The sequence below is a fragment of the Microcebus murinus genome, chromosome 27 (assembly GCF_040939455.1).
Source record: "Microcebus murinus isolate Inina chromosome 27, M.murinus_Inina_mat1.0, whole genome shotgun sequence".
NCBI lineage: Eukaryota > Metazoa > Chordata > Mammalia > Primates > Cheirogaleidae > Microcebus > Microcebus murinus.
Window position 1 is genome coordinate 9,772,356 of NC_134130.1, and position 27,858 is coordinate 9,800,213.

The 27,858-nt window shown below is 37.2% G+C and overlaps 1 protein-coding gene across 1 annotated transcript in view; it reads right to left on the bottom strand.

Moving 5' to 3' along the window:
• Positions 1 to 16,542, bottom strand: part of MYOZ2 (myozenin 2) — a 41,375-nt gene extending 24,833 nt beyond the window's left edge. The window contains exons 1-3 of the mRNA XM_075998173.1: positions 16,384 to 16,542; positions 15,738 to 15,826; positions 1,654 to 1,823 (exon numbers count right to left, since the gene is read on the bottom strand). Coding sequence (XP_075854288.1) covers positions 1,654 to 1,823; positions 15,738 to 15,813 — 246 coding nt within the window. The 5' untranslated portion in view covers positions 15,814 to 15,826; positions 16,384 to 16,542. The remainder of the gene's footprint in view (positions 1 to 1,653; positions 1,824 to 15,737; positions 15,827 to 16,383) is intronic.
• Positions 16,543 to 27,858: the final 11,316 nt, after the last annotated feature.

Here is a 27,858-nt window from a genome sequence, read left to right on the forward strand (position 1 = left end):
TGTAAATACTATAGTTAAGACTGATGTCAAACTAAATTCATAATTGTAACAATTATAACTAGATTTAATCCATGGATGTTGAAGGATGGTCATTAATGTGAAAATATTTTTAAATTTAAAATGTCCTCTCAACATTTACTGTTAACAAGAAAAAAGCTTCATGTCTGAAAGGGAAATAAAAAATTTGGAAATGAATAAATTATTGGTGCTTGTGAGTATATTAGTATATTAGTTTCATATGTATATATATTGTTTGTTTGTTTTGAGACAGAATCTCGCTCTGTTGCCCAGGCTAGAGTGCCGTGGCGTCAGCCTAGCTCATAGCAACCTCAAACTCCTGGGCTCAAGCAATCCTCCTGCCTCAGCCTCCCAATTAGCTGGGACTACAGGCGTGTGCCACCATGCCCGGCTAATTTTTTCTATATATTTTTAGTTGTCCAGCCAATTTCTTTCTATTTTTAGTAGAGATGAGGTCTCGTGCTTGCTCAGGCTGGTCTCGAACTCCTGAGCTCAAACGATCCTCCTGCCTCGGCCTCCCAGAGAGCTAGGATTACAGGTGTGAGCCACTGCGCTTGGCCAGATACTAATTTCTATAATGTGTCTTAGTAATTATCATAAAAGAACTCAGTGAAATAAGTCTGTCTGCTGTAAAGAAGTGAACTGTCCATTCAAAACAACTTAGTAGTGATGGCAGCTGGTAAGTTTTCAGATTTAAATTTGTAAGTAAACTTACAGACCCTTCACAGCTATAGGAAGAAACCCTCAGTAAATAAAACTTGTATTTGTTGTAGTCTTCACCATCTCTTCAACTTTAGGATCAAATTTAGGATCACTATTCCTTTTCGATTCTTCATACCTGCTATTTGATTTTTACAGCCATTTTCCTAAAGCTGGCTGCCTTTCTATTACAAACTTCTTCCTCTACAATCTCTTTAGATAACAGTATACATGAATATAATATCAATGCAATATGTAAAATGCAGTTTAATTAATTAATTTTTGCTTATTAAATAGCTTTCAGTTGAGGAAATCTTTGTCTACCGAGTTACGTTCACACTGGTTTTACCATTAATAGGTACCAGATTTCCCTACCCAACGTGGAATAAATGCTTTGAGAGGAAATTGAATGTGTCTGTAGTTCCCAGGCATGTTTCTTTCTTTTTTTTTCTTTTTTAAATTTTATACTTCTTTCCATTATATTTTTAATCTTTTTTTTTGTTTTTTACCCCCATCTGAAAGTTTTCTTAATCAGGCATGTTTCATTGCCAGGATATATTCAGCCAATAAAATGCTTATCCTTACTTTGTGGAGTGCTATGTGCTTTGGAAATGTTTCCATCTCAAACATTTAACTGGTGGCGATAAGACCATGGAAACTTTTAGTACTACTTCTCTCCACTCCCTTTCCCTCCTCTCAGCAGGACAGATCAGGCCCTCCTGCCAAATCTACAAGCTTACAAGGTCCCTACTGAACTAAAAGCATACTCATACCATACATAATACTTCCCTTGTTTACCCACCTATTCATTATGATGAACAAAAAGAATGAATTGAAAGAAAATACACAGAATACTTGTTTCGGAATCTAGCAATACATACAAATTTACAAATGCTGCTCATTCATTTAGCTACCACACGGTCAAGTTATACCTACGTTTATTTGTGCTTTAGATTCGTACTGGAAGTTTTCATATGTGTATTTGTCAGATCTTCTTTGGCGCATCTTAAATAGCCTGGCACCACGGTTACTGAGGTGAGATAATTCTTCCAACATGATGTCCCTGGGGATGCTGACCTTTTTGCCCAGGTCCATGCCATCCATATCTGCAAAACAATATTCATTTGCATGAAAACCCCAAGGTAAGCATTTTTAAATGCTTTTCTGAATTCCACAATGTATTGCTTGCTTTATGCTGTTTTGGTGACTGCCTTAAATTAAATCCTGCCTCCACCACTTTCTAACTGCACGATCATAGATATGTTACTTATTTTCTCTAAACCTCAATGACCTCATCTCTAAAGTGGGGCTAATAATACTATCTACTGCAAAGTGCTGATATGAGAATTAAAAAAAAATGCTTCATATTAATATAAAGCACTTAGCACAGCACCTGGCACAGAGAAAGAGTGAATAAAAGTTAGCTATCATTACTATTAGTATAGTACAATGAGTGAGTTTTCAAACAGCACTGCTTAGTCATATTGCCAAGCTCTGCTTTGTTCCCATATTTTTATGGATCAACTTGAGCTGTCCCCCTACTGAAATGTTTACTCTCCCATCGCACTCCATTTCCTAGTCTTGGTCAAAATGTTGGTGTTTGTGCACAGAGCAGCTTACATAAAGAAGGCAGATGATAAATATTGAATGAACACCTTTCCCAATCCAGCTCAAATGCCATTTCTGTGACTCACTTCCTTAAAAATCTCTCTTTATAGTTGTTCATATCTTCTGTATTCCTATAACACTGAATCACATATACTTGATTCTTTTTTGTTTCATGGTTTGCATTTTCTTTATGTTTTAATCTTTGTGTCCCCATGATGTAAATATAGAAGATGTTCAGTAAATGAGTATTATTTTCTATTTCCAGTACCCAAAAAATTTTCCATAATCCTAATGAGATGAAACTCCTCCACTTGTTGTCTTTCATTGGGAATATGTTTATATAATACCCAGAATTCGTTTGCCACTGTGAACTGTTACATGCACAGGAAAGAAAAAATTAATGGGCCATTAAGAAAATAAATAATTATTTTGATCAATTAGGACAACATCCTTTGATGTGACTAAGTAACCATAATAATTAGAATTTTGAGAATGCTCAGGATATAATATCAGAATTACTTTTAAATTTTCTCTCCATTTTTCTTTGAAAATAATTAATTTGTTTATGTGGTTTGATATTACATAGAGAAGGGCTCCAGTAATAATAAAAATCATAATATCAAGATTTTTGCTGACCAGGAACGGTAGCTCACTCCTACAATCCTAGCACTCTGGGAGGCCAAGGCAGGAGGATCACTTGAGTTCAGCAGTTCAAGACCAGCCTGAGCAAGAGTGAGACCCCATCTCTGCTGAAAATAGAAAACTTAGCCAGGCATTGTGGCTCACACCTGTAGTCCCAGTTACTTAGGAGGCTGAGGCAGGAGGATGGCTAGAGCCCAGGAGTTTGAGGTTGCTGTGAGCTAGGCTGACCCCACGGCACTTGCCCCAGGCAACAGAGTGAGACTGTGCCTCAAAAAAATTTAAAAAAAAATTTTTGCTTCTGGGAAGATGGAGTAGATGTATATTTCAACACACTTCTATTAAGTACAACTAAAAGTTCTGGACGTTATGAATAAAACAAAAATAAAAAAACTATGAAAAGTAGAAAGAAATAGGCAGACCAACTAGGAACCCTAGGAACCAAGGAATAACATGATGGTAAATTCTCTGGGTTTTCTTTTAGCCTCATGTATGTCAGATGGGGAGCTGAAGATGCTGGCAACCCAGGAACATCGAGGGACAAAGGCAAACAAAGCTCCAACAAAAGGCTCCCTCTAGCTAGAGGACCAGGAGGGGCGCAGCACAGCAAAGCAGAAACCACTTGGACAGCAGCCACTCTACTTTAGCCAAATACCACAGAAAACACTTTGGTGTCACCCCACCCATGTCAACAAACACCTTGTGAGGTGCCCAGAATTTCACCCTGTGGGGCTGTGGCAAGGTTTCCCAATACTCCCAACTAGGGTGGTGTCAGAGAGGCCACGTAGGGAGTTGGGGCTATCATTCCCTTTGGCCAGTAACAAGCTCCTCCCTGCTGCGTTAGTGGATACTCTGTCGGAGGAGCCTGAACTCCTGTTTTCTCCCAGCAGTCACAAGGAGCCTCCCCTCAAGTTTCAGTGGGGGCCACATTGGGAACCCAGAGGTCTACGTGTACCTGGCAATAATGAGGTGGCAGCACTCTCCTCTCCCTGCTGGAGCAGTGTCAGACAAGGACAGATGAAACAGGAGGGTTAGCAAGAGCAAACATCTCAGAATGTAATATGAAAATGTACAGACTTAAAAAATCACTCATCATACAAAGAACTAGGAAGATATCAAACTGAATAAAAAGACAACTAGATGCCAACATTGGGATGACTGAGATATTATATAGTAAAGTTTTTAAAGCACTCATGATTTTTAAAAAAAATGCTTTCAACGGTAATCCTTAATTACTCTTGAAATTACTCATTTCAAAAAATGCTTTCAAGAGCAGTTTTTCAAAAAAATTAAAAGCTTTAGCAAAATACATAGAACATCTCAGCAGAGAAATAAAAGATGTGAAGAACCAAATGGAAACTTTGGAACAGAAAACAAAATAACCAGATTAAAAACCTCAACAGAAGGGCTCAATAGCAGAATGGAGGGGGCAAAGGAAAGAATCAGTGAACTGGGAGATAGAACAATAGAAATTACCTAGTAAGAGCAACAGAGAGAAAAACAGACTTGAAAAATAAATGAATAGAGTCTTCTTAGGGACATGTGGGACTATAACAAAGGAGATCCCATTGCATCATTGATGTCCCAGAAGGAGAGGAGAAAGAGGATGAAACTGGAAAACTACTCAAAGAAATAATGGCTGAAAACTTCCTGAATTTGATAAGAGATATAAACTTATAGGCTCAAGAAGCTGAGAGTACACTCAACAGAATAAACCCAAATAATTCCACGACAAGACTTATAATTAAGTTTCTGAAAACTAAAGACAGAGAAAAAATATTGAAAGCATCCAGAGAAAAACAACAACTTACCTATAGGGAGAAAACAATTAGAATGACAGCAACTTTCTCATCAGAAACCCTGAAGGCCAGAAGGAAGTGGCACAGTATTTTTCCAGGTGCTGAAAGAAAAGAATTGTTAACCCAGGATCCCATACCTGGTGACAATATCCTTCAGGAATACAGGGGACATTGAGACATTCTCTGATGAAGAAAAGCTAAGAGAATTTGTTGCCTGGAGATCAACCCTAACAGAATGACTAAATGAAATTCTTTGAACAGGAAGAAAACAGTAAAAGAAGAGACCTTGGAACATCAGTATAAAGAAGGAATATCATAAACAAAAATACAGATTAAATTACAATAGGCTTCCCATCTTGTCTTAAGTTTTATAAATTATATTTGATTGTAGAAGCAAAAATTATAACACTGAATAATGTAAATGTATGTAGGAAAAACATTTAAGACAATTAAACAGGGAGGATATAGGGACATAAAAATAGATAAAGTTTCTATACTTCACTTGAATTAGTAAAATGACAATATCAGTAGACTGTGATAAGTTATGCATGTATAATGCAATACTTAGAGCAACTCCTAAAAGATATACAAGCAGATACACTTAAAAAAACTAAAGATAAACCAAAACAAAACTAAAAAGAAATGTTCAAGTAATCCCACAGGAAGGCAGGAAGAAGAAAACAAAAATGAAAAACAAAGATGACAAACAGAAAACTAAAAATAATTGACTTAGGTTCTAATACTTCAATAATTACATTAAATATAAATACTCTAAATATATCAATTAAAGGATAGCAATTAGCAGATTGGATTAAAATGAACCAGCTATGTAAGAAACTCACTTTAAATATTAATATAACATAACAGGCAGGTTGAAAGTAACAGGATGGAAAAAGATATAACAAGCAACATTTACTAAAGGAAAGCAGGAGTGGCTATGTTGATATCCGATAAGTAGACTTCAGAGCAAAGACAATTACCAGAGACCCAGAGAAGGATATAAGGATTAAAGTGTCAGTCCATCAGGATGACCTAGAAATCCTAAATGTGTATGCACCAAAAATCAGAGCTACAAAATATGTGGAGCAAAAACCATAGAACTAAAATGAGAAATAGAAAAGTCCACAATTACAGTTGGAGACTTCAACATCTGTCTCTCAACAAGTAATAGAACAATGAGACAGAAAATCAGTAAGAATATAAAAGAATGCCATCAACCAATGGGATTTTATCAACATTTAAATTCTACTCAACAACAGAATGCACATTCCTTTGAAGTGCCCATGGAATATATATCAAGAAATACCATATTTGGGATACAAAATAGATCTTAACAAATTTCAAAGAATTAAATTTTGCAGAGAATTATCTCTGAACACAATGAAATCAAGCTAGAAACCACTAAAAGATAACAGGAAAATCTTCAAATACTTGCAAACTAAACAACACACTTTCTAAATAATCTATGGGACAAAAAGAAGTATCAAAGGAAATAAAAAATTAATTGAACTGAATGAAAATGGAAATACAGCATATCAAAATTTATGGGGCAAAGCTAATGCAGGCCTGAGAGGGACATTTCTAGTACTACTAAATGCATAATTTAAAAAGGGGGAAAGTCTCAAATCAATAAACTAAGTTTCAACTTCAAAAACTTAGAAGAGAAAAATAAATACAAAGCAAGCAGAAGGAAGGATATAATAAATATAAGAGTAGAAATCAATGAAATTAAAAACAGAAAAACAATAGGAAAAAATCAAGCATGGAGCTGTTTCTTTAAAAGATCAACCTAACTGACAAATCTCTAGTAAGACTGACACAGAAAAAACAGAGAAGACACAAATTAACAACATTAGGAAAAAAATAGGGGATATCATTACAGACACTATAGATACCACATAGATAATAAGAGAATACCATGAATAATTCTACATATAAATTCACATACATTTGGGAACTTAGAAAAAATTGACCATTCCTTGAAAAGCATAAAGTACCATAATTCACCTAACATGAAATAGATAACTTGATTAATCATGTAGCTATTCAGACAATTGAATTTATAATTTACAAATTTCCCCAAAAAGAAATCTTCAGACTCAGATGATTTCACTGGAGAACTCTACCAACCATTTAAAGAATAATTAATACCAACATGACATATTCTTTGTCCAAAACTAGAAGAGGGGAAACACTTCCCAATTCATTTTATTAAGCTAATGTTACTCTAATACCAATGCCAGATAAAGACAACACAAATAAAGTTACAGACCAATGTTCCACATGCATATGGAAGAAAAAATCCTTAACAAAATATTAGCAAATAGAAGTAAGCAATATATAAAAAGAATTCTATATGATGAGCAAGTAGGCTTTATTCCAGGGGGGGTGAAACTGGTTCAGTATTCAAAAGCAATCAGTGTAATCCACCATATTAACAGGCTGAAGAAGAAAAATCACATTATCATGTCTTTGGGATCCAGGGCTAGGCAAAGAGTTGTTAAACTTGACACCAAAAGTACAATCCATGAAAGGAATAATTGATAAACTAGACACTATTAAAATTAAAAACTTTTCCTCTGAGATAGACCTTGCTAAGAGGAGGAAAAGACACTAGGGAGTGGGAAACATTATCTGCAAAACACATATTCAACAACAGGCGGGAGTATATAGAGAACCCTGAAAACTCACTAGTAAAAAAGCAAACAAGCCAATTAGAATGTGAGCAAAGACATGAAAAGATATTTTACCAAAGAAAATATACAGATGGCAAATGAGCATATGAAAAGATGGCAACATTGTCAGTCACCACGGAAATGCAAATTAAAACCACAATGCTGTATCATGACTACACTCTTATCAGAAAGGCTGAAATGGAAAAAACTGCACCATTTGCTGGGGAGGATGTGGAGAATCTGGATCCCTCATACATTGTTGCAGGCAATATGAAACAGCACAGCCGCTCCAGAAAACAGTTTAGAAAGTTCAAGATAAACTGAACATAGAACTACCCAGCAATACTGGACATTTATTCCAGTGAAATTAAAACTGCGTTCACACAAAAACCTACCCACCAATATTCATAGCAACTTTTTTCTTAATAATCAAAAACTGAAAATAACCCAGATGTACCTCGGTGGGTAAACTATTATAAACACTGATCCAGGCCGGGCGCAGTGGCTCATGCCTGTAATCCTAGCACTCTGGGAGGCTGAGGTATGAGGATCGCTTGAGCTCAGGAGATTGAGACCAGCCTGAGCAAGAGCGAGATCCTGTCTCCACAAAAAAATAGAAACATTAGTCTACATGGTTGTGCGCACCTGTAGTCTCAGCTACTTAGGATCGCTTGAGCCTAAGAGTTTGAGGTTGCAATGAGCTATGATGATGCCACTGCACTCTAGCCTAGATGACTGAGAGAGACCCTGTCTAAAAATAATACAAATACAAAAACAAACAAACAAAAAACACTGGTCCATCCATATCATGGTATTCAAAAAAAAAAAAAAAGAAAACTATTCAGATGTAACATCTGGGTGAATCTCCAGAGAATTACACTAAGCTAAAAAGCCCATTCTCAAAAGGTTCCATACTACATGGTTTGATTTATATAGCATTCCTGAAATTATATATATATAATAAATAGGGAGCGGTTTAGTGACTGGCAGGAGTTAAGGAGACATGGAAGGAAAGATAGGGGACAAGAGAGGAGTGGGTGTGGCTATAAAATGGCAGCACAGCTTATGGTGACAGAAATATTGTATCTCTCAACTGTGTCGATGTCAAATTCTGGTTGGGATATCGTACTACAGTTTTGCCAGATGTTACCACTGGAGCAAACTGGGGAAAAGTACATGCGATATCCCTGTATTATTTCTTAACAACTGCATGTGAAACTATAATTATCTCCAAAAAAAATCTCCAAAGAAAAAGTATGAAAAAGAGCTACCACGTCCTGAAAAGACATGAAGGAAGGATCCTTGAATGCACGTTTCTAAGTTCAAGAGGCCAGTCTGAAAAAGCTGTGCGCTGTGTGACTCCACCACTCTGGAAAAGAGAAGACTAGGACGGTATAAAAATCAGTGCGGGAGGGAGAGGGGTGACTAAGTGGAGCATGGGGGACCTTTAAGGCAATGACACCAGCCTGTGTGATGCTGTAATGGCAGACAGACGAGACGGCACGCGTTTGTGAGAGACCACGGAACTCTGACACACAGAGTGAGGCTCAGTGTGAACTGCAGACTCTGGTGGATGCTATGATTCGCATGTTTGTCCTGTCCAAAATGGCTGTTGAAATTTAATCACCACTGTAACAGTATTAAGAGGTAGAAGATTTAAGAGGTGATTAGGCCACTAGGACTCCCCCCTCATGGGCGGGATAAGTTCCCTTAATAAAAGGGTGAATGTGGCCTCTTTTTCTCCTTGACTTGGCATCCGTCATGTGATGACAGCAAGGATGCTCTCGCCACATGCTGTCACCTTGATATTGGACTTCCCAGCCTCCAGAACTGTGAGCCAATACACGTATATTCATTATAAAGTACCCAGGCCTAAGTATTCTGTTACAGCAGCACAAAACCGACTACAACAGTTAATAATCGTATATCAATATTGGTTCATCAATTGTAACAAATACACACTAATGCAAGATGTTAATAATAGGGGAAACTGACGGAGGGAGGAGTTTACGTGGGAACTCAATGTACTTTCTCTTCAACCTTTCTGTAAACCTAAAACTACTCTAAAAATAAAGTCTATTATAAAAAAAAGTTATATTTAAAAAATTTCATAGGTCTCCCTCATGCAATGTGGAACAGCTTGTCTGGCTCTCTAGTACACTCAAACAAAACATAATACTGTGCTTTACAACCCCAGGAATGACAGAAACAGCATATGCATGAGGAATAGGAAGGAGAGAGACAGATAAAGTTTCTGGGATTTTCTTGCCAGCTCTGCTAAGTTCTACAGAAAATACTCACCTTTGTTTATCTGTAAGTGTTTGGAGTTTCTGTCACTGTGCATTTGAAATGTGGAGGATAAACTAGTTTATTTTTCAGTGTGTCTAAGAATATCCCTCAGTATACTAGACAGTGTAATGGGGGTGGGCTATTTCTGGAATCAAAATAGCAAGTGCCTTTTAGATTACAAAAAATAGAAAAAGACAATGCTCCCTAGGTTATTTATATCTATTGTATCTGTATGTAGAAATATTATATAATGTACTACCGCACATCTCTTTCCAACTCTGCATTTAGTGCCTCCATGATGGTCGCTTCAAATTAGCCATGGTGGGAGTGTTTATACCACAGAAATTGGCAAGCTCTACAAATCAAGACATCCCCCCAACACCTCCACTAGAGAACCAATTGTTGAATATTTACTAGCATACTATTGGACACATCTATCAGTGTCAGGAATATTTTGCAAACATATTTTACATAAATAAACAAATAACAAAACACATAAACTAAATTCTCCAAGGTTTCCTTCCCTTCCCTTCTAAGAGTTAAATTTTTGGTGTCACTGAAGCAGGGGTTTGAGAACCACTGTGAGTTGGGGAATCTCATGCATGATCACTCTCGTTACTTGAACTTTCAGAGTGAAGAATGCTGTCAGCGAGCACATAGATGCCAAGTTCAGCTGTTCCTTACCTTCCATTGCAAACCCCTGCACAGGGTTTTAACAGTGTGTTTAATCTTTTTTTTTTTTTTTTTGAGACAGAGTCTCACTTTGTTGCCCAGGCTAGAGTGAGTGCCGTGGCGTCAGCCTGGCTCACAGCAACCTCAATCTCCGGGGCTCAGCGATCCTACTGCCTCAGCCTCCCGAGTAGCTGGGACTACAGGCATGCGCCACCATGCCCGGCTAGTTTTTTGTATATATATTTTTAGTTGGTCAATTAATTTATTTCTATTTTTGGTAGAGACGGGGTCTCGCTCAGGCTGGTTTCGAACTCCTGACCTTGAGCAATCCGCCCGCCTTGGCCTCCCAGAGTGCTAGGATTACAAGCGTGAGCCACTACGCCCGGCAGTGTGTTTAATCTTGATGCTTGATAAATGATATGTTGTTTTATTCATGATACATTTCCTTGCCCTCATGGCTTAGAAGGTTGTCTTTGTGGCATTAGATCATCTATTGAAAATAATATTGCTAGGCATACTTTCCTATTGGTGTCATTTATAGTGATCAAGAACTTTAGTTAGATCAGTGAATCCAATCCATAGTTTATAAAGATACCCACCTACAGATAGTTGTAGTAAGACAAAAGAGCTTTTAAAACTGTTTCCCCATGATTGACTGGCAATTGCAATTTGGTACTGTGGGAAAACCACAGGAGGGGAGTTAACTGAAGCTTATTTGCTTTAGGATAGGCTTATTGGTTTATTTAGAAGACTTACTGAGGTAAAGAGATTTTCTCTGCATTTGCACAGGACACTTCTGCCTGTTTACAGACAGTTGGCCTATGTAATTGAATAAAAGTCCATATAATATGTTATCATATAAAGTAAAATATGCATACACATTACCTATAACATAAAATAGCATAGTCCAGACTATGATTTTGAATAATACCTGGAAAAGACTCCAATTGATAAAGAGCTTATTGATAATTATTTCTACATAAAAAAAAAGTTGATTTGAAACCCATCTGGGATCCTTTATTTTCTATTTCCTATCTTTGCCTTGATTTGAGTTCTAAGACTGTTTCTTAAGTTTCAAAAATGTGTCCTTAATGAAAATATTATCATTTAAGAGCTGTGTAAATGTATAAACATTTAAGAAATGAGATTATCCATGTATTAAACTACACACATTAAGTCCCATAAACAGAATTATGTAGTACTGTTTATAGGATGTAGATCTAAGCATATTAGAGTGAAAAAGGCAAAAGAAAACTAGGATGATGGACTTGTATGGCTAGAATTAATCTCTGCAATTTCAACTTTGGTGTAAAGTATAATTTAGCCTAGTTCTCTGGTACTAGTTTCCTGGAGGGCCTTATTAGTGCTTTGATGCTCAGAAAATGTATGAATGCACAAGATATGACTGCACACCAGTTTTCAAAATAAAACATGCATACTTTCCTAGCTCTGGTTTTTCTTGGGATTATGAGACTGTTAATGTGAAAAGTTAAACCAAACAAAAGAAAATACTGAATTTGTACACTGAAAAATTAAGTCCTTTTTCTTCTCCAAATGTTTTATATTTGATATGAGGTTTTAAAGGCCTTTCTGACATCCTCATTTTGATGCTGAATATTTTATTAATTGGTTTAAGATATGTTCATACAAGAAAAGTAAAAGGAGTCTTCATGTAATCTTTCATCTGAAATTCTAGACTTTGTACTTTTTCAGAGTCCTTGCAATTTATGCCAATATTATCATTTTCTTTGTTACTGGTGGAGAAACTCAAACACACTGATGTTTGACTTCAACACATAGCTCAGTAAATTAGAATCATGGAACTTTAGAAGTAGATGTATCAGCAAATCCAGCCTTCCTCATTTTCTGATGAAAAATCTGATGTCTAGTCTGGAACCCAGGGCTCCTGGTACCATATCAACAATAGTACTCCATTTAGAACCTGGGCTTCCTGTTTTCAGACCACAGAGTTAAACTCCCTTCCTGAAATTACAAAAATAATCTGCTCAGTTCTCTTCTGTGTGCTGGGGAAAGCTGTTGCCCAGTCATGAAGAGAAAAAAACAAACAAACAAAAAACATGCCAAAAAAAAATCCCTCCCAGAGCCCAGGTGAGTGAACTGTAGGGTGACTGAAGCAGCCTTATGGGTCACTCTGGTTTTCCTATTTATGAAGCTCTTATTCTAAACTGTCAGCAATATCTGTGCTTCAAGTCAGGGAACATCATGCTCCCTGTTCTTCTTAGTGGTTATTTTAATTCCAATTCCTTTCCCACCATTTCTAAACAGATGCCAATTGTTCTACAGTGTCTCTCCTCATTCCTTTCTGATTGCCTTATCTCTTTCCCTATCAGTTTGTTACTTCCTATCCTTTTATCCTTGCCTATCTCACTCTTCCTTCAGTCTTCAAGTTTCAGATGAGTTGCTGGGCAAAAAAAAAAAATACGATGAATACTGGAAAATATGTACGGATTCAAAGGTAAATTGCACGGGGCTTGTGGGCAGGGGACTATTAAAGGCTATCTTTTTTTGTCTCCACAACTAATTCATACACAGATAATGCCAAAATGTTTTTTGTATGTTTTGTCTTTTATGGTAGTACTTGTTAGGTAGTAGCAGTTGTGGCTGAGATACTTTTGTATAAAGCACAGAGGTTCGTATTATGACAGTAATACAAGACAACTTCCCCATCAGCTCTACTACTGCCACTATGATGATGATGATGGTGATCATGATTGTGACGCATGACAAGGAAGGTCGATCTGGAAGTAGGCAGCCTTAGTGTTAGGGATGCTTTTTACTAGTTATTTGTTGGGAGTGTGGTATATTTGCTTCTAGTACATAATTGACACCAAATCATAATGTCTCTATAATGAACAATTTGGGATGCAGTTAGTGGAGGCTGGGATTATTTTTAACTCAGTCTATCCAGTTAGTGCTGTAGTCTCTATGGGCAGAATTTTTCAGTAATTCTTTGAGGTTATTTCTCCTTCTGATGGAATGAGTGCTCTGATGTAAAACTCTCCCTTTTTGGTTTTTATATTTTTCTTCTGATTTATTTCAAAGACTCACCAGCTGTAGTCTTTCTCTCCTCCAAGAACTGGACTACACTTCTACCTCATGTTTAAGAGGACAACTGGTTTAGCTGAGTCATTGTCACATTTCATTCTCCTCCAAACTAAATGTTTTTGGAAAGTGATAATAAAAGTCAAATGGGTTATAACACTGAAAAACATCCTGATGTACAAGATAGAGAGAAAGGTAGGAGAAAGGGGTTGAAGACATCCTTCTCCATTCATTTATAAAGGACAATCCAGTACAAATTTGATTAATTTAGTCTTATAATTAGGATCAAAACAAAATTGTGTGGTTTATCTTAAGTGATTTAGATTTTTACTGCTGTCAAGTGTTTGAAAGTTTGGAGGATCATTCCCAAAAAAAGTTTCTCTGCAGTCCATGTCTCATTTCTGCAGCCTTAGAAAAAACAATACTCCCCCCCCACCCCCCGCAAGTCCCAGATCTTTGAACATCATGCAGTGTACAAATAGTAAAGTTCTATATAAATTGTCAAGGGGAAAAGAGTGAAAAATTAAATATTTGAGCTGTTTCCTAAAGTATTACAGCTATTTTATCTGGGATGAGTTAAGAAATGTCTAATTATCCCTGTGTTATCTGTAATACTTGACATCCCAACAAAGGCGGGGCATGTGACTCCTCTCACGGGGCTGGAACTCATCCAGGGATGTGGGAGGGAGCTTCAGCAGATTTTACATGGCCGGGATTTATTGCTGGTGAGATAGTAGTTTTGAGGGTTTTTTTCCACCTTGGGATATAATTGTACTTTTTTCTTTATATTTCATAAAAACAATAGTTATGTTTAAAAGAGGAAAAAAGGTCTGTGTCTCCAAAATATGATTTAGACAGGGAATACATGAAACAGATTGATTGATTTATGATTATGGTACAATTAGAAAATGATAACTTATTGAATGCCTGGTTTTAATGTAAACAATTTGCTGTCAAACTCAAGTGACAGTCTGATTTTTGCCTCATTGGTCAGGAAAACTATACAAACAATTTCAAGTAAACTACTCAAAGCAGGAAATATAAGGATACCTAAAAATTTAAAAGAAGCATGAATTTTGGAACTTTGGATTGGTACAAATTTAGTTCTGGTATCTGGTTCAGAATTATTCTCATTTTATTCCAAACTTTTTGACATCATGGTAAAGTATGAGAACCAAGTTGAATCCAATACAGTGGTTTTCTATTGTAGACAATAGAAAACAAACTTAACAACAGAACCATTTAGATATGACTACATTGTGTGGGGGGCATCTAAGAGTCTTTGCTTGGTTCTGCTCAGCTTGCTTTATGGAAAGTACAATATGAAAACATTATACTCAACCCTGTTCCCAGGTCTCAAGCTTCTAGGCCTCAATATTTTTAGGGTGAAAGGCTGCATTCCTTGACAACAGAGAGGAAACAAGGAGGCATTCTTGAAAATTCTGCAAATATATCTTGAATGGCTCAAATCAGCCCTTAAAAAGATCTGTATATTCTATTTCTTGACTTTTAAAATTGATGCTATCCTTTGTTCATGAATAAAATTGAATTTCCTTTATAATAATCAAAATGCAAAGTATGAAGCATAGCTTTCTGGAGTTATTTGCTGGAATTTAAAAAACAAAGATAGTGCAATATTACCTAGCATGTAATATATATTAAAATTTTTTTGAGTCATATGCTTTGTGACTATAAGAACTTTCTCTATATTTTCTTGGAAATTATAAATAAAACTTAGATTTTGTGCACAAAATGTGTTAGTCAATCAACTATTAAATATGAAGACTGGTTTAGGAGTTAAACAAATAAGCAATGAATGTAAATTCCAACTTAATTAACAACTTTTGTAAAAAAAAAGATGACAGAACATATTTTGAATAATTTATGTAATGTAAGGTAAAAGAAACCAAGATGAACCACGTGGGATGGACAATGAAAAAAAGATTGTATAAGGCCTGGCCCCCAGAAAAGAATTGAGAGTGATATCAACTTATAATGAGAAAGCCAAGCCAGGCAGAATGTACATCAGCTGTCAGATTGCTTCATTCCTTTTACAGCAGTTGTTCATCTGAAAATAGCTTTCAAATGAGAAAGGATGACTACAAAAGGATTAGTTACCATAGGCTTTACTACACCGCCCAGAGCTCCAAGTTTGTTATGACAGAACAGCAAGAATTTAAAGGAAGTAAACTATAGAATAAGAAACAACACCAGGAGGGAGTTAGCTATGTTAAAGCTGAGCTATACGAACACTACAAAGGGTTTTTATTGGTACCATTTCCATGGATTTCCTTCATGATGGCTGATGCTTGCTGTTTCCTCTGCTTCACCATGGTATTATGTGATAGCATGGTTTTTTGTTCCCTGTTAAAAATAAAGGGACATTATTGAGGCAATGTAAAGAACTCATTTAGAGTGTTTTATGATCCTCCTTCTGAAGGAGAATATCTTTGTTCTTTATTAGGAATTTATTATTGCTTTCTACTGGAAGACTTTAGTATGCATTGCTTATTCGGTGACGGAGCAGGCTGTTCCTTGGCAGGCGATGCCACAGTGAACAGAGGATGGTATTGAGAGTTTCAGACCCAGTCTTATCTGTACATTAGTACGACCATCATCAGGCAGTGAGAGATAACGAAAGAGCTGGCCTCCTCTCTCCTCCCTCTCTCTCTTTTCCACGGTTTATCTTAATCTGCCATCGTTTCCTTCCTGGCCTCCATTTGTACCAGCATCACATGTATCAGTTCCAGCAGACGGTAAGACTGAAGAAGACACCAGATTAAACCAGAAGTCTTTGGTGGTGGCATTTTACTATTGGCAACAGCTGCCCTTTAAAGCAAAGAATGACCATCTATGAGTCACAACTCTGAACCTCCTTGGACAACTGGCTAACAAAATATTTTAGGAAACAATATACTCACCTAGCTGTGAGGCTGTGCTTTCCAGCAGGGACGAATCTCAATTCGTGGAGGAAGGCTCTGGAGATGGAATATAGGTGGCACTTGGGCCAATGGTTTTTATCCTTGAACCTCGAACGGCATGGTCCCTCGCTCTGACTTAAACTGGGGACTGAGCTTTTCTGAAGAGACTGGCATCCAGCTGACATCAACTGACTATATATAGCACCAAATACTTCAGCTACTCATATCTTCCTGGCGAAAGAGAGGAACAGGGAGAGATTAGGTTCTCTCCATTGTGTTTCTAGTTTGTGAGATGTTTGAATGAAGTGTTCATTCATTGGACATTCAGAAAGTTTTTTACTGAGCACCTCTATTTGAGGAGATAGTAGCCAAAAGGAATTTTAAAAACTTTTTAAGATGTAGCTCTTGTGCTCCATCTTAATTGAGATGGCAAGGGACTCATATCTGAATTAGAAGAGGATGGTAGATGATTCGTAATTACAATGAACAGTATGGACAATAATTATCTACAGAGATTCAAGAGGAAAGAAAGCAGTGTGGGGTGGACCAAGAGAGCCAGTCCTTAGCAGAAGTGAGAACTCATGCTAGGTTCATAAAAATGGGTAATATTTGAATAGTGAAGTGGGGGAGCATTTTGAAATGGGCCATTAGAAGCTGAGACACGAAGGTGAATAAAAGCTTAGACTCGTAATTGTGTCATGCTTCCTGAAGAGACTCGTAGAGACCAGTCCCTGGAAAGTTGGCCAGTCTTATAAAGTCTGGAGTAAGGATTGCTGTTTGAGGGAATGATAGGGTAAGAGGTTGGAAAGGTTTGCTTTTCATGTTGGCCTCCTTGCTGGTGTCTGGACATGGAAGTATGTCCCTATGTCTGGGCTTTTCCTTCCATTGTTTCCCACTCCCTGGCACATGCCTTCCCTCTGCCCACATGGCTCAGTCCCTCAAGCACTCAGGACTCTGCTCAGATATCAATTCCTCACAAAATCCTTCCCTAATCACCCTGTCTAAAATATCACACTGTGTCATTCTGTCTACTCCACTATGCTTCATTTTTCTTTGTACCTTTGTATTCGTTAAGACTAAAGCCAAATGGCAGCGACAGAAAGCCCCCAAGAGGAGAAATTTACAAAGGTGGAAGTTGTTTCTCTCATAAGGAGCTTAGTCCAGAGCTCAGTAATCGAGGGTTTGCACCAGTGACATAATTAGCAGGGAGGGGCGTTCCTCCTAACTTTTTGCTCCATTATCCCTAAAATGCACAGCCCTCTGTCCTCATCGTGGGCTCCAGCTCCAGTCCACACGCACATGCTTCAGCCCACAGGAAAAAGAAAAAGCAATGGGAAAGGCACACTTTTCCCCTTCAGAATGTGTTTGGTGTTGCTCATACCTCTTCTGAACTCAGTCACAGAGCCATTCCTAACTCAGCAGAGGTTGGGACACGCAGCCTGCATTCTGGGCGGTCGCGTGCCAGTTAGAAGTCAGGAGTAACATACTGACAAAGGAGACAGTGGCCACTGAGTGACAACACTCAGCTTTTGCCATGAGAACTGTCAACATTATTTTATCTAGCTAGCTAGCTAGCTGTGTATCTGATACTTCTTTTTTCTACTAACAATGAACTCTGTGCGGGCTTGGTCTTTGTATCATCAGCACCAGAACTGTACGTGGTATGTGGCAAGCACTCAGTACTCACTGAGTGAATGAGTGGATTGAAGGTCCGGCATCAGTTGGAGTTCAAATGAACAGTCACTTGAATATAAGAAAGTGGTGGCTATTTATGGGGGAAGTTATATTATATAAGATTGAAATAGGTTATACATTTGGGTGCCTGATAATAGGATTGAAAGTTTAAGGTTGTAGATGGTAGCTTCAGGCTAACCTATGGCAGTTGCTTTTCAGCAAACATTCATATTGAAATTGTTAATTAGACACCAATGAGAAACTATTCACCAAAGCAAACGAATTTAAATTGCCTCTCAAGTTCCCTTGATTGCCTGCATAAAAGAAAAATAATGGTATTCTCAATAGACAATCGTTGTTATATTAATTTTGGTTTCCAAAATGAAAATAGATACTGTATCTTAAAAGAATGTAAAAGTTTTATAGAATATGATACCTTCTTTCTGTTTATTTTTCAAATATATGATACTTAAAATTGCCTGGCCTTATTTTTTTTTTAATAAGGAGTGGGGGGTTGTAAGGAGGAGTGCTCAGTTGCCTTGCTTGTTTTTGCTGAGACAGAGTATTACTCTGCCACCCTGGGTAGAGAGCAGTGGTGTCATTGTAGCTCACAGTAACCTCCAACTCCTGGGCTGGGACTATAGGACACAATGCCTTCTGGGGGTATTTTTTGTTTTTGTTTTTGTTTTTCATTTTTGGGGGTAGAGACGGAATCTCCCTCTTTATCAGGCTAGTGTGAGCCACCGTGCCCAGCCAATTCTGACTTACTTATTAAGCTCATTTATACACATTTAGCTTTCTAGTTTCTGAGTTATTATTTGCTCTGAAAAAGAAAGAACAAATAAGTGGTGTTGCAGTTTTAAGACAGTGTACGTTATCCATGAGATTCATGACACAAATGCTGAACTTTCAAACAGAATGGTAATGGTTATTATAAAGTATTTTCATATGGTCCATTCTGAAAGCTAATGCCTTTTAATTTTAAATCAAGTAACAATTGAAACATTTCTATTCATCTACACAGAGATCTGGTGCTAGACAAAGTACAACTATCCCCAAATTTGTCATATTGTCATCCTTTTAAACTCAGCCCACACCCTCCCATCTCCACGACGCAGGGCTGCCTCCAAACCCCAACACACAGTGTAAGCTAGAAAAGGAGTCTCCTACCCCCAGGACTCAATTCCTGTCCTTGTCCTACTACCCATTCCTGTCCTGAAGCTTCTTCCTAACCCCAGTGTAAGCAGAGTAGTACTTCACTTTTCCACCAAGGCCCTAAGTATTTTTAAATAACTAGTGCTGAAGATAAAAGATGAGATTTTTTTCCTTATAGGCAAAATAATGGGATTATAATGGTAGAAACTTATGCCGTGGGAGGCAAGTGAGGAAGAAGTTTTTGGCAGAGATTTTTGACAACCCTGTAACCAGACTATTTCCCCTGCTGGGGCTGGCGGCCACAACGCATTTCCAACTCCTTCACCACTTGCTCAAAGACAAACATTATTAAATAAGGTGACTTTGACTGCCATATTACCACCTAACAAAAATGTACACCATGAGGATCCATGAAAGGCAGGCTCACTCAGCCAGTGGTAAACATGAAACTTGTAGCCAACAGGCAAACAAAGCCTACCTTGGTCTTCCTTTAACTGAGCACTTGTTTTTTAATTCTGTGTTTCTCCTTGTCTCATTTACAATCTATATTGGGTGGCTGTGGACAGGTCAGGGCAGGATGGGGTGGGGTAGAATGTGGGAATTCACTGTTTGCTAGGTGGGCAGGCAGAAAATTAGTGTTCCTGAGGCTGGGCTCTGGATTAACGCACGCATGGCCCGACAAAACAGCTGCCGGGCCAGGTCGAGTGACGAATCTTTACCAGTCTGCAGGGCCTCAGTTATGGAGCCAACCCTGGGAGGAAAGAAACCGTTTGGAAGGATAACAAATGTGGGATGAACACCGCACCTTGTGGGCTTTGGTTTCTTCTGGGAGCCTCCTTGGCTTGCCATGTCTTCCATGGTTTCTACTTTCCTATGCTGAGGAGGGTCCGGCCTGCAAGTCACCTTCTTAAAAGACCATAGCACGGGGAGGTAGGAATGAGCAGTGCTGTGGTGGTCATTCTTCCAGCCAACCTGGGACAGTACAAGAAAGACAGATGAGTTCTCAACTAGTCCTACGACAATAAAGGCCTAATGGCCACCAGAGTGGTAAGAGGAACAGTTGTAACCACCATGGAGTTAGTGTTTGGTTGGTAAGGCACGGTTAGTCCTGTTTTGCAGGTGTGGAAACTAAGGTTCTGAGAGATTAAGTAAAAGCCCCGAAGCATCGTACTTGTCAGTTACAGACATGAAGTTAAAAAATTGTTTCTGTCTGATCCAAAGGCTTTTGTATTTTCACCATATTGTACAGAAATCTCTATTTTCCTAATCTCTGAATATCTCTGCATTGATGTCTACACAACAAAAATAAAGAAGCGGAGTTGAGAATTGTCAGGATAATTACTACAATGTCCTCTTTATTGATTTCCTTTGGAATTTAACATCCCGACATTGGGTTTGTTTTGGCTGAGGTGCTTTTTACTTCTAATATTTGTGGCTCTTTTCCAACTCATGTTTTTCTGGTTTGCAAACTTCTAGAGTTCCTCGGGGTGTCTGTGCTCAGGGTGCTTTCCTTTCCTTCAGCTGTGCAAATACAAAAGTTATTAAAGTATCTAACGTAAACAGATGGAAGCCATTTGCGGCACAGACCTCTCCTTCCTCTCCTGGCCCACGTAACACACCACCGTGACACCTGCCACCTTTGTTGCCAACAGTAAGTGTTAAATCCACTTCTATCAAAATAAACCATTTATAGGAAAGCGCCATATTTTATCCGTCTTCCTTTGCACATTTATTTCTTTTACATAAGCATTTCCTTCTTGCATTAGGCCACAAGTGAGCTGGAGAGAAGGGTGAGCAGAGCCGAAGACCAGCTTGTCAAGGACAGGAGCTAATGGAATCGAGTTGGGAACTTGGGAAGAAAGAGAGTTTCATATAAAAGAATATTAAGAAACAAGTTGCCAAAGCAAACCTGCAAATCATTTTTTTTCCTTTGCTTGCATAATCCCAACACTTATCCAGAACTTTGTCCCATTTCCTTTCACAATTCTAGCCAGGCTGTATTTTTCCTATACAGTAGGGATACAAAATACTAAAGCTTTTCTTTCTTGTTGTTTTGACAGTTTTCTCACCTACAAGAAAATCTACTCCTTTTCTTATATACAAATTGAGCATGACTTAATTGAAGTTTAGCAAAGAAAACATGAAGTTTTTTTTTTTTTCTTAAAGAATGTACATTCAAGAACTGTAGTGACAGAACGTAGGCCCCACAGCCACGTATCACACGGCAGAGTGTCGGCAGCTTGCCTATAAAACAGGACAATCCGGTATCAGCAGCCCAAGGCTGTAGCATTGCATCACGATATCACAACGCCTGGCATAAATAATAAATGTTAGCTATTACTATTATTAGCATTAAAAATTTTAGCATAAACGTGAAAAAATGATATCAAAATATGTAAAGTCACTGTAAATAATAATGGCTTAAATCCCATTTGCAGATGAGGCACAGAGATGTTAAGACACACGCTGAAGGTCACAGAGTGAAAAAGTAGAATGGCTCTTTAACTGAGAAAGATATGGCTATAACTTAAGTTGTGGCATTATTACCTGTAAACAAAGTATGTGTGTCTCAGAGGAGACATTGCTAAGAAATAAAACACCCAGAAATAAACTGCAAAGGGCTGGTATATTTAATAAGCCTCTACCTAGTTGGGGGTGATTTATCAGTGAATTAGAACCTGATGTCATTAACAAAATCTAAGTTGTATAAATAATTCTCCTTATTCTAATTTTATGCCTGCTATCCAAATTTCTAATAATCTTTTGTTTTCCCATATATTTTGCCAGAATCCAAGCCCACCTACTTTTTCTTATTAAAGTATGCTGTGTTTTATGAATAAAAGATTCAGCGTCTAATGTTTGTTGAATAAATCAATGAATGAATAAGAAAAAGTTGGTGAAACTGGAACAGAAATAGGAGAGCAAAGTTCAAGGTAAAAGAGATATTTAAGGCATTGCAAAGGTCTACACAAAGGCCACAGAGAATGACACATAAGAAAAGGTCATTTGATTTGGCAAGAAGTAAGTCACTGGCAGCATTTAGAGACACCTCTGTAATGTGGTAGTAACAGAATCCAAATGGAAGGGATTTAAGACAAGAATGAGTGGATAGGAAGTGTATGCAGCAAATGGAAATTATGTCTTTGAAAGGACTGGCTGTGAATTGGAGGAGAGAAGGAGTCCAGTCTCCAGAAAAGAAAGCAAGTTGCACAAGTGTGTGTGAGAGTGTGTGTGTGTGTGTGTGTGTGTGTGTGTGTGTGTGTTTTGGAAGTGGAAACTTGAATGTGTTTGGAGATTAAAGGTTAGTAGTTGATGGTGCCTATACTTTCTTTACAATAGTTCCACTTACAGGATATTGTAATTATGAGATAACTAATCTTCAGTCCTTTGTAAAACATAATCTGTACCCCTGATTTTCAAGAGATCAATGATTGGATTTTATTTATTTTCTATGACCAGCATGTATAGTGTCTGGCACAGAGTATGTAATGAATTTTTGTCCAGAGGAATGGAGAGATGCTACTATGGGTTTTATACTTAGCTCTTATGTTTTCAGGATGGCTCTAGAAGTCCCCGGCTTATTCATAAATTTTCTGCACACAGTAATTAGAATCTGCCCCAGAATCAGCTAATTGGTTATTCAGGTCTTTCGCTTTCTTTTACTAATGGCTTCATTCCTAAAGTATATTCATTCCTAAAGTATATTTATAGCAAATACTAACTGCCCACACAGAGTGCATAAGGCAACAGGCATTCCAGTAGGAGTAAGAGATACGTCTGCTTTCAAGGAGTTTTAAATTTAATGGGAAATATTAATTCCTCATTAATATTAATATTAGGTTATTAAGTATGACATGTCCAATTTCCTTAAGTATAAATAGTTTGACAGTTTATATGTCTGACATTTCACATTGACACTTATTTATTTTTATTGTGAAGGTACATTCTCAGTCTTTCTAACGCATGGTTTGGCTTGTGATTAGCTTTCAAATTTTTTTAGAGCAATTTTTGTGAAATCATGAATAAGTCAAAAATTCTTTCAAATAAGAGTTCTGTAATGGAACCAACGCCACACAGACAGCTCGAAATCTCAATGGAGCGTTTGGAAGGATGTGGCTAATGAACGCACAGTACATCGATGGTTTGAGGAGTTCCGTTCTGATGATTTTAATCTTGAAAATGAACCACGTGGGCAATCTGAGACCAAGATGTATAATGATGAGCTGAAAGCTGTAGTGGAAGTGAATTCATCTCAATCTACACATGAATTAGCAGCAAGGTTTGACATTACTATTCCAACAGTATTGGGCCATTTTAAACAAATCAGCAAGGTAAAGAAGCTGGGTAGATGGATACTACATGAATCAAACAAACGTCAATTGTCTTGCCTTTCTTTGTTGACAAGACATAAATGTGAACCATTTCTACACCAAATTGTTACATGTGATGAAAAATGAATTTTTTTTGATAATCACAAGCATTTGGCACAATGGTTGGATAAAGATAAAGTGCTGAAACACAGTCTAAATCTGAATATTCATCAAAAAAGCTAATGGTGTCTGTTTGGTGGTCCAGCACTGGTGTTATCCACTACAGCTTCATGAAACCTGGTCAATTGATTATAGCAATGTCTACTGCAACCAGTTGGACAAAATGAAGAGGATGCCTGTGATTAAGCAGCTGAGATTGGTCAATAGAGACAGGCTAATCCTTTTGCAAGACAACACTCAAGCACATGTCACACAAACAATGCTGCTCAAACTACAGAGACTGGATTTGTATACTCTCTATCATCCACCGTATTCACCAGACCTTGCACCAATTGACTACCACTTCTTCTAGGCTTTCCACCACTTCTTGCAAGGAAAAATACTCAACAAGCTGTGGAAAATGCCTTTCACAATTTCATCACCACTTGCTATTCCCTGCATCGTCTTTATGGATTTTTATAATGAATGTGTATGTATTGCTAAACTAAGTAGTTTGACTGATTATTGTTGAACTTTCGAAAATTACAGTATTAACAGATTATATGTATTCTTAGCAACTTTTTTTTCCACTGAAAAAAGTTTTTAAGACTCATCCATTTAAAGTGTAGGTCTAATTTACTCATTTCCACTACAGTTTAGCACTCCATCATATGAATATACTGTATCATACTTTACAACCCAATTTCTTATTGATTGATACTTGGCTTCTCCCATTGAAAGCAATGATGCTACCAACAACACTCCTGAACATGTCTCCTGGGTACTTGTGTGAGAGCTTCTCTATGGAATAAATTTAGGAGTTAAATTCATAGGTGGTAGTGATTGCACCAACTTATTGTCTCACTAGCAGAGTAGGTTAGACTTTAGCACTGTTACCAATCAAGTGAGTGTAAACTACTATCTTGAGGTTTCATTTGTATCTCTCTGGTTACCACAGTGAGGTCATACTCTTTTCCAATGTTTACTAGACATCCATTCATGTTTTCTCTTCTAAGATATATCTGTTCCTATTGTTGTCTATTTTTATTTAATTGAGTTTGTGTTTTTCATATTGACTTTTAGGAAGTGTTAAATAGTCTGGTTATTAAGCCTTTGTTAGTTATTTGTGTGGCACATATCCTCTTTCAGTTTCTGGTTTGCTTTTTTAACTAAAATCTTTTTTCTTTTTTAATCTCTGGGTTAAACAAAAATTTAACCTTTTATGTATTTGAATACATCAATTCTTTTACTTTAGGGTTGGTGCTTTTCTGTCTTTTCTAACCTGACGTCATAAATATACCCTATTTTATTTTCTTCTAAAGTTTACAAAATTTTGCTTTTTGCATTTAAGACTTTACTCCATCTGAAATTAATTTTGTGTGGGGTATGAAGTAATGTCCAATTTAATTTCCTACAGAGTTGGTGGATTTGTTAATTTCTCTTTGTAGTTCTTTTCATTATATGATACTTATTTTGAGACTATGATATTAAACAATATAAATTTACAAATGTAATATCCTTTTGATTAAATTCTATTATTTTTATAGAGTTCCCTTCCCTATTTTTTCCTTTAAAAGATAATTTTGTCTGTTATTAATTATGGCTATATTACTTTCTTTTGATTAAATTTGCCTGGTTCTTCTTCTGAAACTTTGATGATATATATTTCAAACTTTCTCACTGTTCTCCTTGTGTCTTCAACTCTTTTAAAAATATTTTCCATCTTTTTCGCTCTATTGCTTTATTCTGTATAATTTCTTCTTTTACATACAAATATTCCATTTTACTTTTCTCTCCTCCATTTTATTTATCTGTTATTATATTTAAGCTTTACATTGAACTTTTGCTTTTACTTATTATGCTTTAATTATTATAATTTTCTCCCAAATTTTGCCTAATATCTTGCTGACTGGTCATATTTTTACCATCCTCCTTTTTACAAAAACATTTTTTCTTAAACATATCAATATACTTCATCTAAAAAGTTTTCCAGTATATTTCCTACATTTGTACATTTCCCCTATCCACGTTTCTGTGACACTTGCTAACCGTGGCTTAGTTTCGTTGTGATTTTTTGTTTATTCTGAAATTATATTCACAATAAAACACAATCCTTTACACTTTTCTAATGCCCAGGTTGTGCATTCATTCCTCCAGGGAAGATTTGTGTTTCTTTCTGCCACTTATCTGGGAAACATTACAGGCCTGGGTCCAGTTTAAAATATATCCAGAAATTAAAAGAAAAAAATTCAGCTTATGATTTTCCTGTAAATAGTGCAAATTTTGATCCTAAATCCATGTCTGGATCTTTCAGTGGTCGCAGATTCTCAGGAGAGCTTTCTTCGTCCATACTCAAGTCTCTGTCAGACAATTTTGCTGGCTGCTTCCTTCGTGGGGAATTGTTTGCTTATTTCTAGTGAACTCCTTTCCTGTGTGCCCTTTTCCTGAGCACGGCTTCTGTGCTGGATGGTCACTAAGGGAGCTCTCTGATTGGTGAGGACACAGCGTTCCAGGCAGCCTGAGTGTGTGGTTACTCCCAGGGAACTCAATGCTTCAGTTCTTATTATTTCAGTTCTCACTTAGCCATATATTTTATGGATAAAATATATTTTATTCATATTCTTGCCTTATGACTGACAGCCTCTTCCATTCATTTTAAAAGAGTTTTTAATATTTTATGTAGCATTTTTTTTCAATGAATTAAGAGAATTATCAATGAATTTCTCTTATTTTTTCAAGTTGCTTTGCAATACAGTTGAAAAATGGTACAGATATTTGTGGGAGAGGTCATATTTTTTCAGTCTAGTACAAATGCTGGGTGCTTCAATGAAACATGACTCCAGCAACAAGCAGAATTGATTAATTCTGAATGGCAAACAGATTGGAATCCCTGTCATGAGGCCTGAGAAAACCCAGTGCTAGCTCTTCTACCCAGTGACCTCATTAACCTCTGTTGTGTCAAGACACCCTATGGGGCTTAATTTTTCTCATCTGTAATTGCATTGGTTTATCTAGTATATCTTCCGGAACTGTAGTTCCAGATGTTCTAGGATTTATCTCTTCCACCCCCAAGTATTGTCTGGGGCAGTTCAAGGCCTTGCCAGTTGCTTTGAGTCTCTAGCAACTCTCATGTCTTCACCCCAATATACCATACAAATATCATTTTCCATGTGTACTTTGCTGTGAAAAATGTTAAAAAGAAAATCTTTTAACAGTCCTTTTGCCTCTAGAGCTCTTGATTTTAAAGATTAACTATTAATGCCCTTTTCTTCTCTGGGCTTTTATTCATTGAATGCACATATTGTATTCAAGAGGGAAGGAAGGCAGGTTTTACATAAAGTTGCTTTGAACTGAAATCTTCAAAAGGGAATTGCGTATCTTTGTGAATGACAAAAATTTCAAGAATTTGATTCAAAGTGACTTGTTTAGAGCCAAGTAATGCCATTCTAGGAAAATTATTTGGATGATTTGAACTAGCCAAGGCCTTTTATGGCTCTTTGGATACAAAGTTTATTTGCTCATAACTATTTTCATTGTGTTTCTTCATCTCCTCACTTCTTTTCCATGAGTACAATATTATAAAGGAAATTCAGAGATCAGCTTAAGTGACCTCATGTCCTTTTCTTTTTTGTTGTTTATGTTTAATAGTATGCATTTCAATCCATTTCCCTGCTATTTTGAACAGCCTGAAGAGAGCCTGATTTCACTTCCCAAGGACGCACATCCACAGAACCTAGGAAAAACAATGATTGGCTTCACGAATACCTGAGAGCGTGGGTCCTGACACACTCTACTTGTTTCTATCATGACTCTAAATCATGCTTTAAGGAGAATATTTAGAGCTCAGCAACGCAGACTCCAGTCTGGCACAAAGGGGAATTGTTTAGGTTGGGAGGTACTGTGTTTTTCAAAAAGCCGATTCCTGTCCCCACTTTGTCTTACTGAACCCGGACCTCAGAGACTTTGGGGTGAGGGAATCGGCAGTTCTACAAAACTAGTTTTGACTTTGGGCACTACTTCTTTGCAAACACTAGAGAGCGCAAATAATTTGGCTGGAATATGGGGGCAGGATTTGAAGAACTTCACAGGTTTTTTTGTTTTGTTTTGTTTTGTTTTTTTAGTTTGTCCTTGAAGAATGAACCAAATAATAGGCTGATGAGGAAGACTGGGGCAGGAT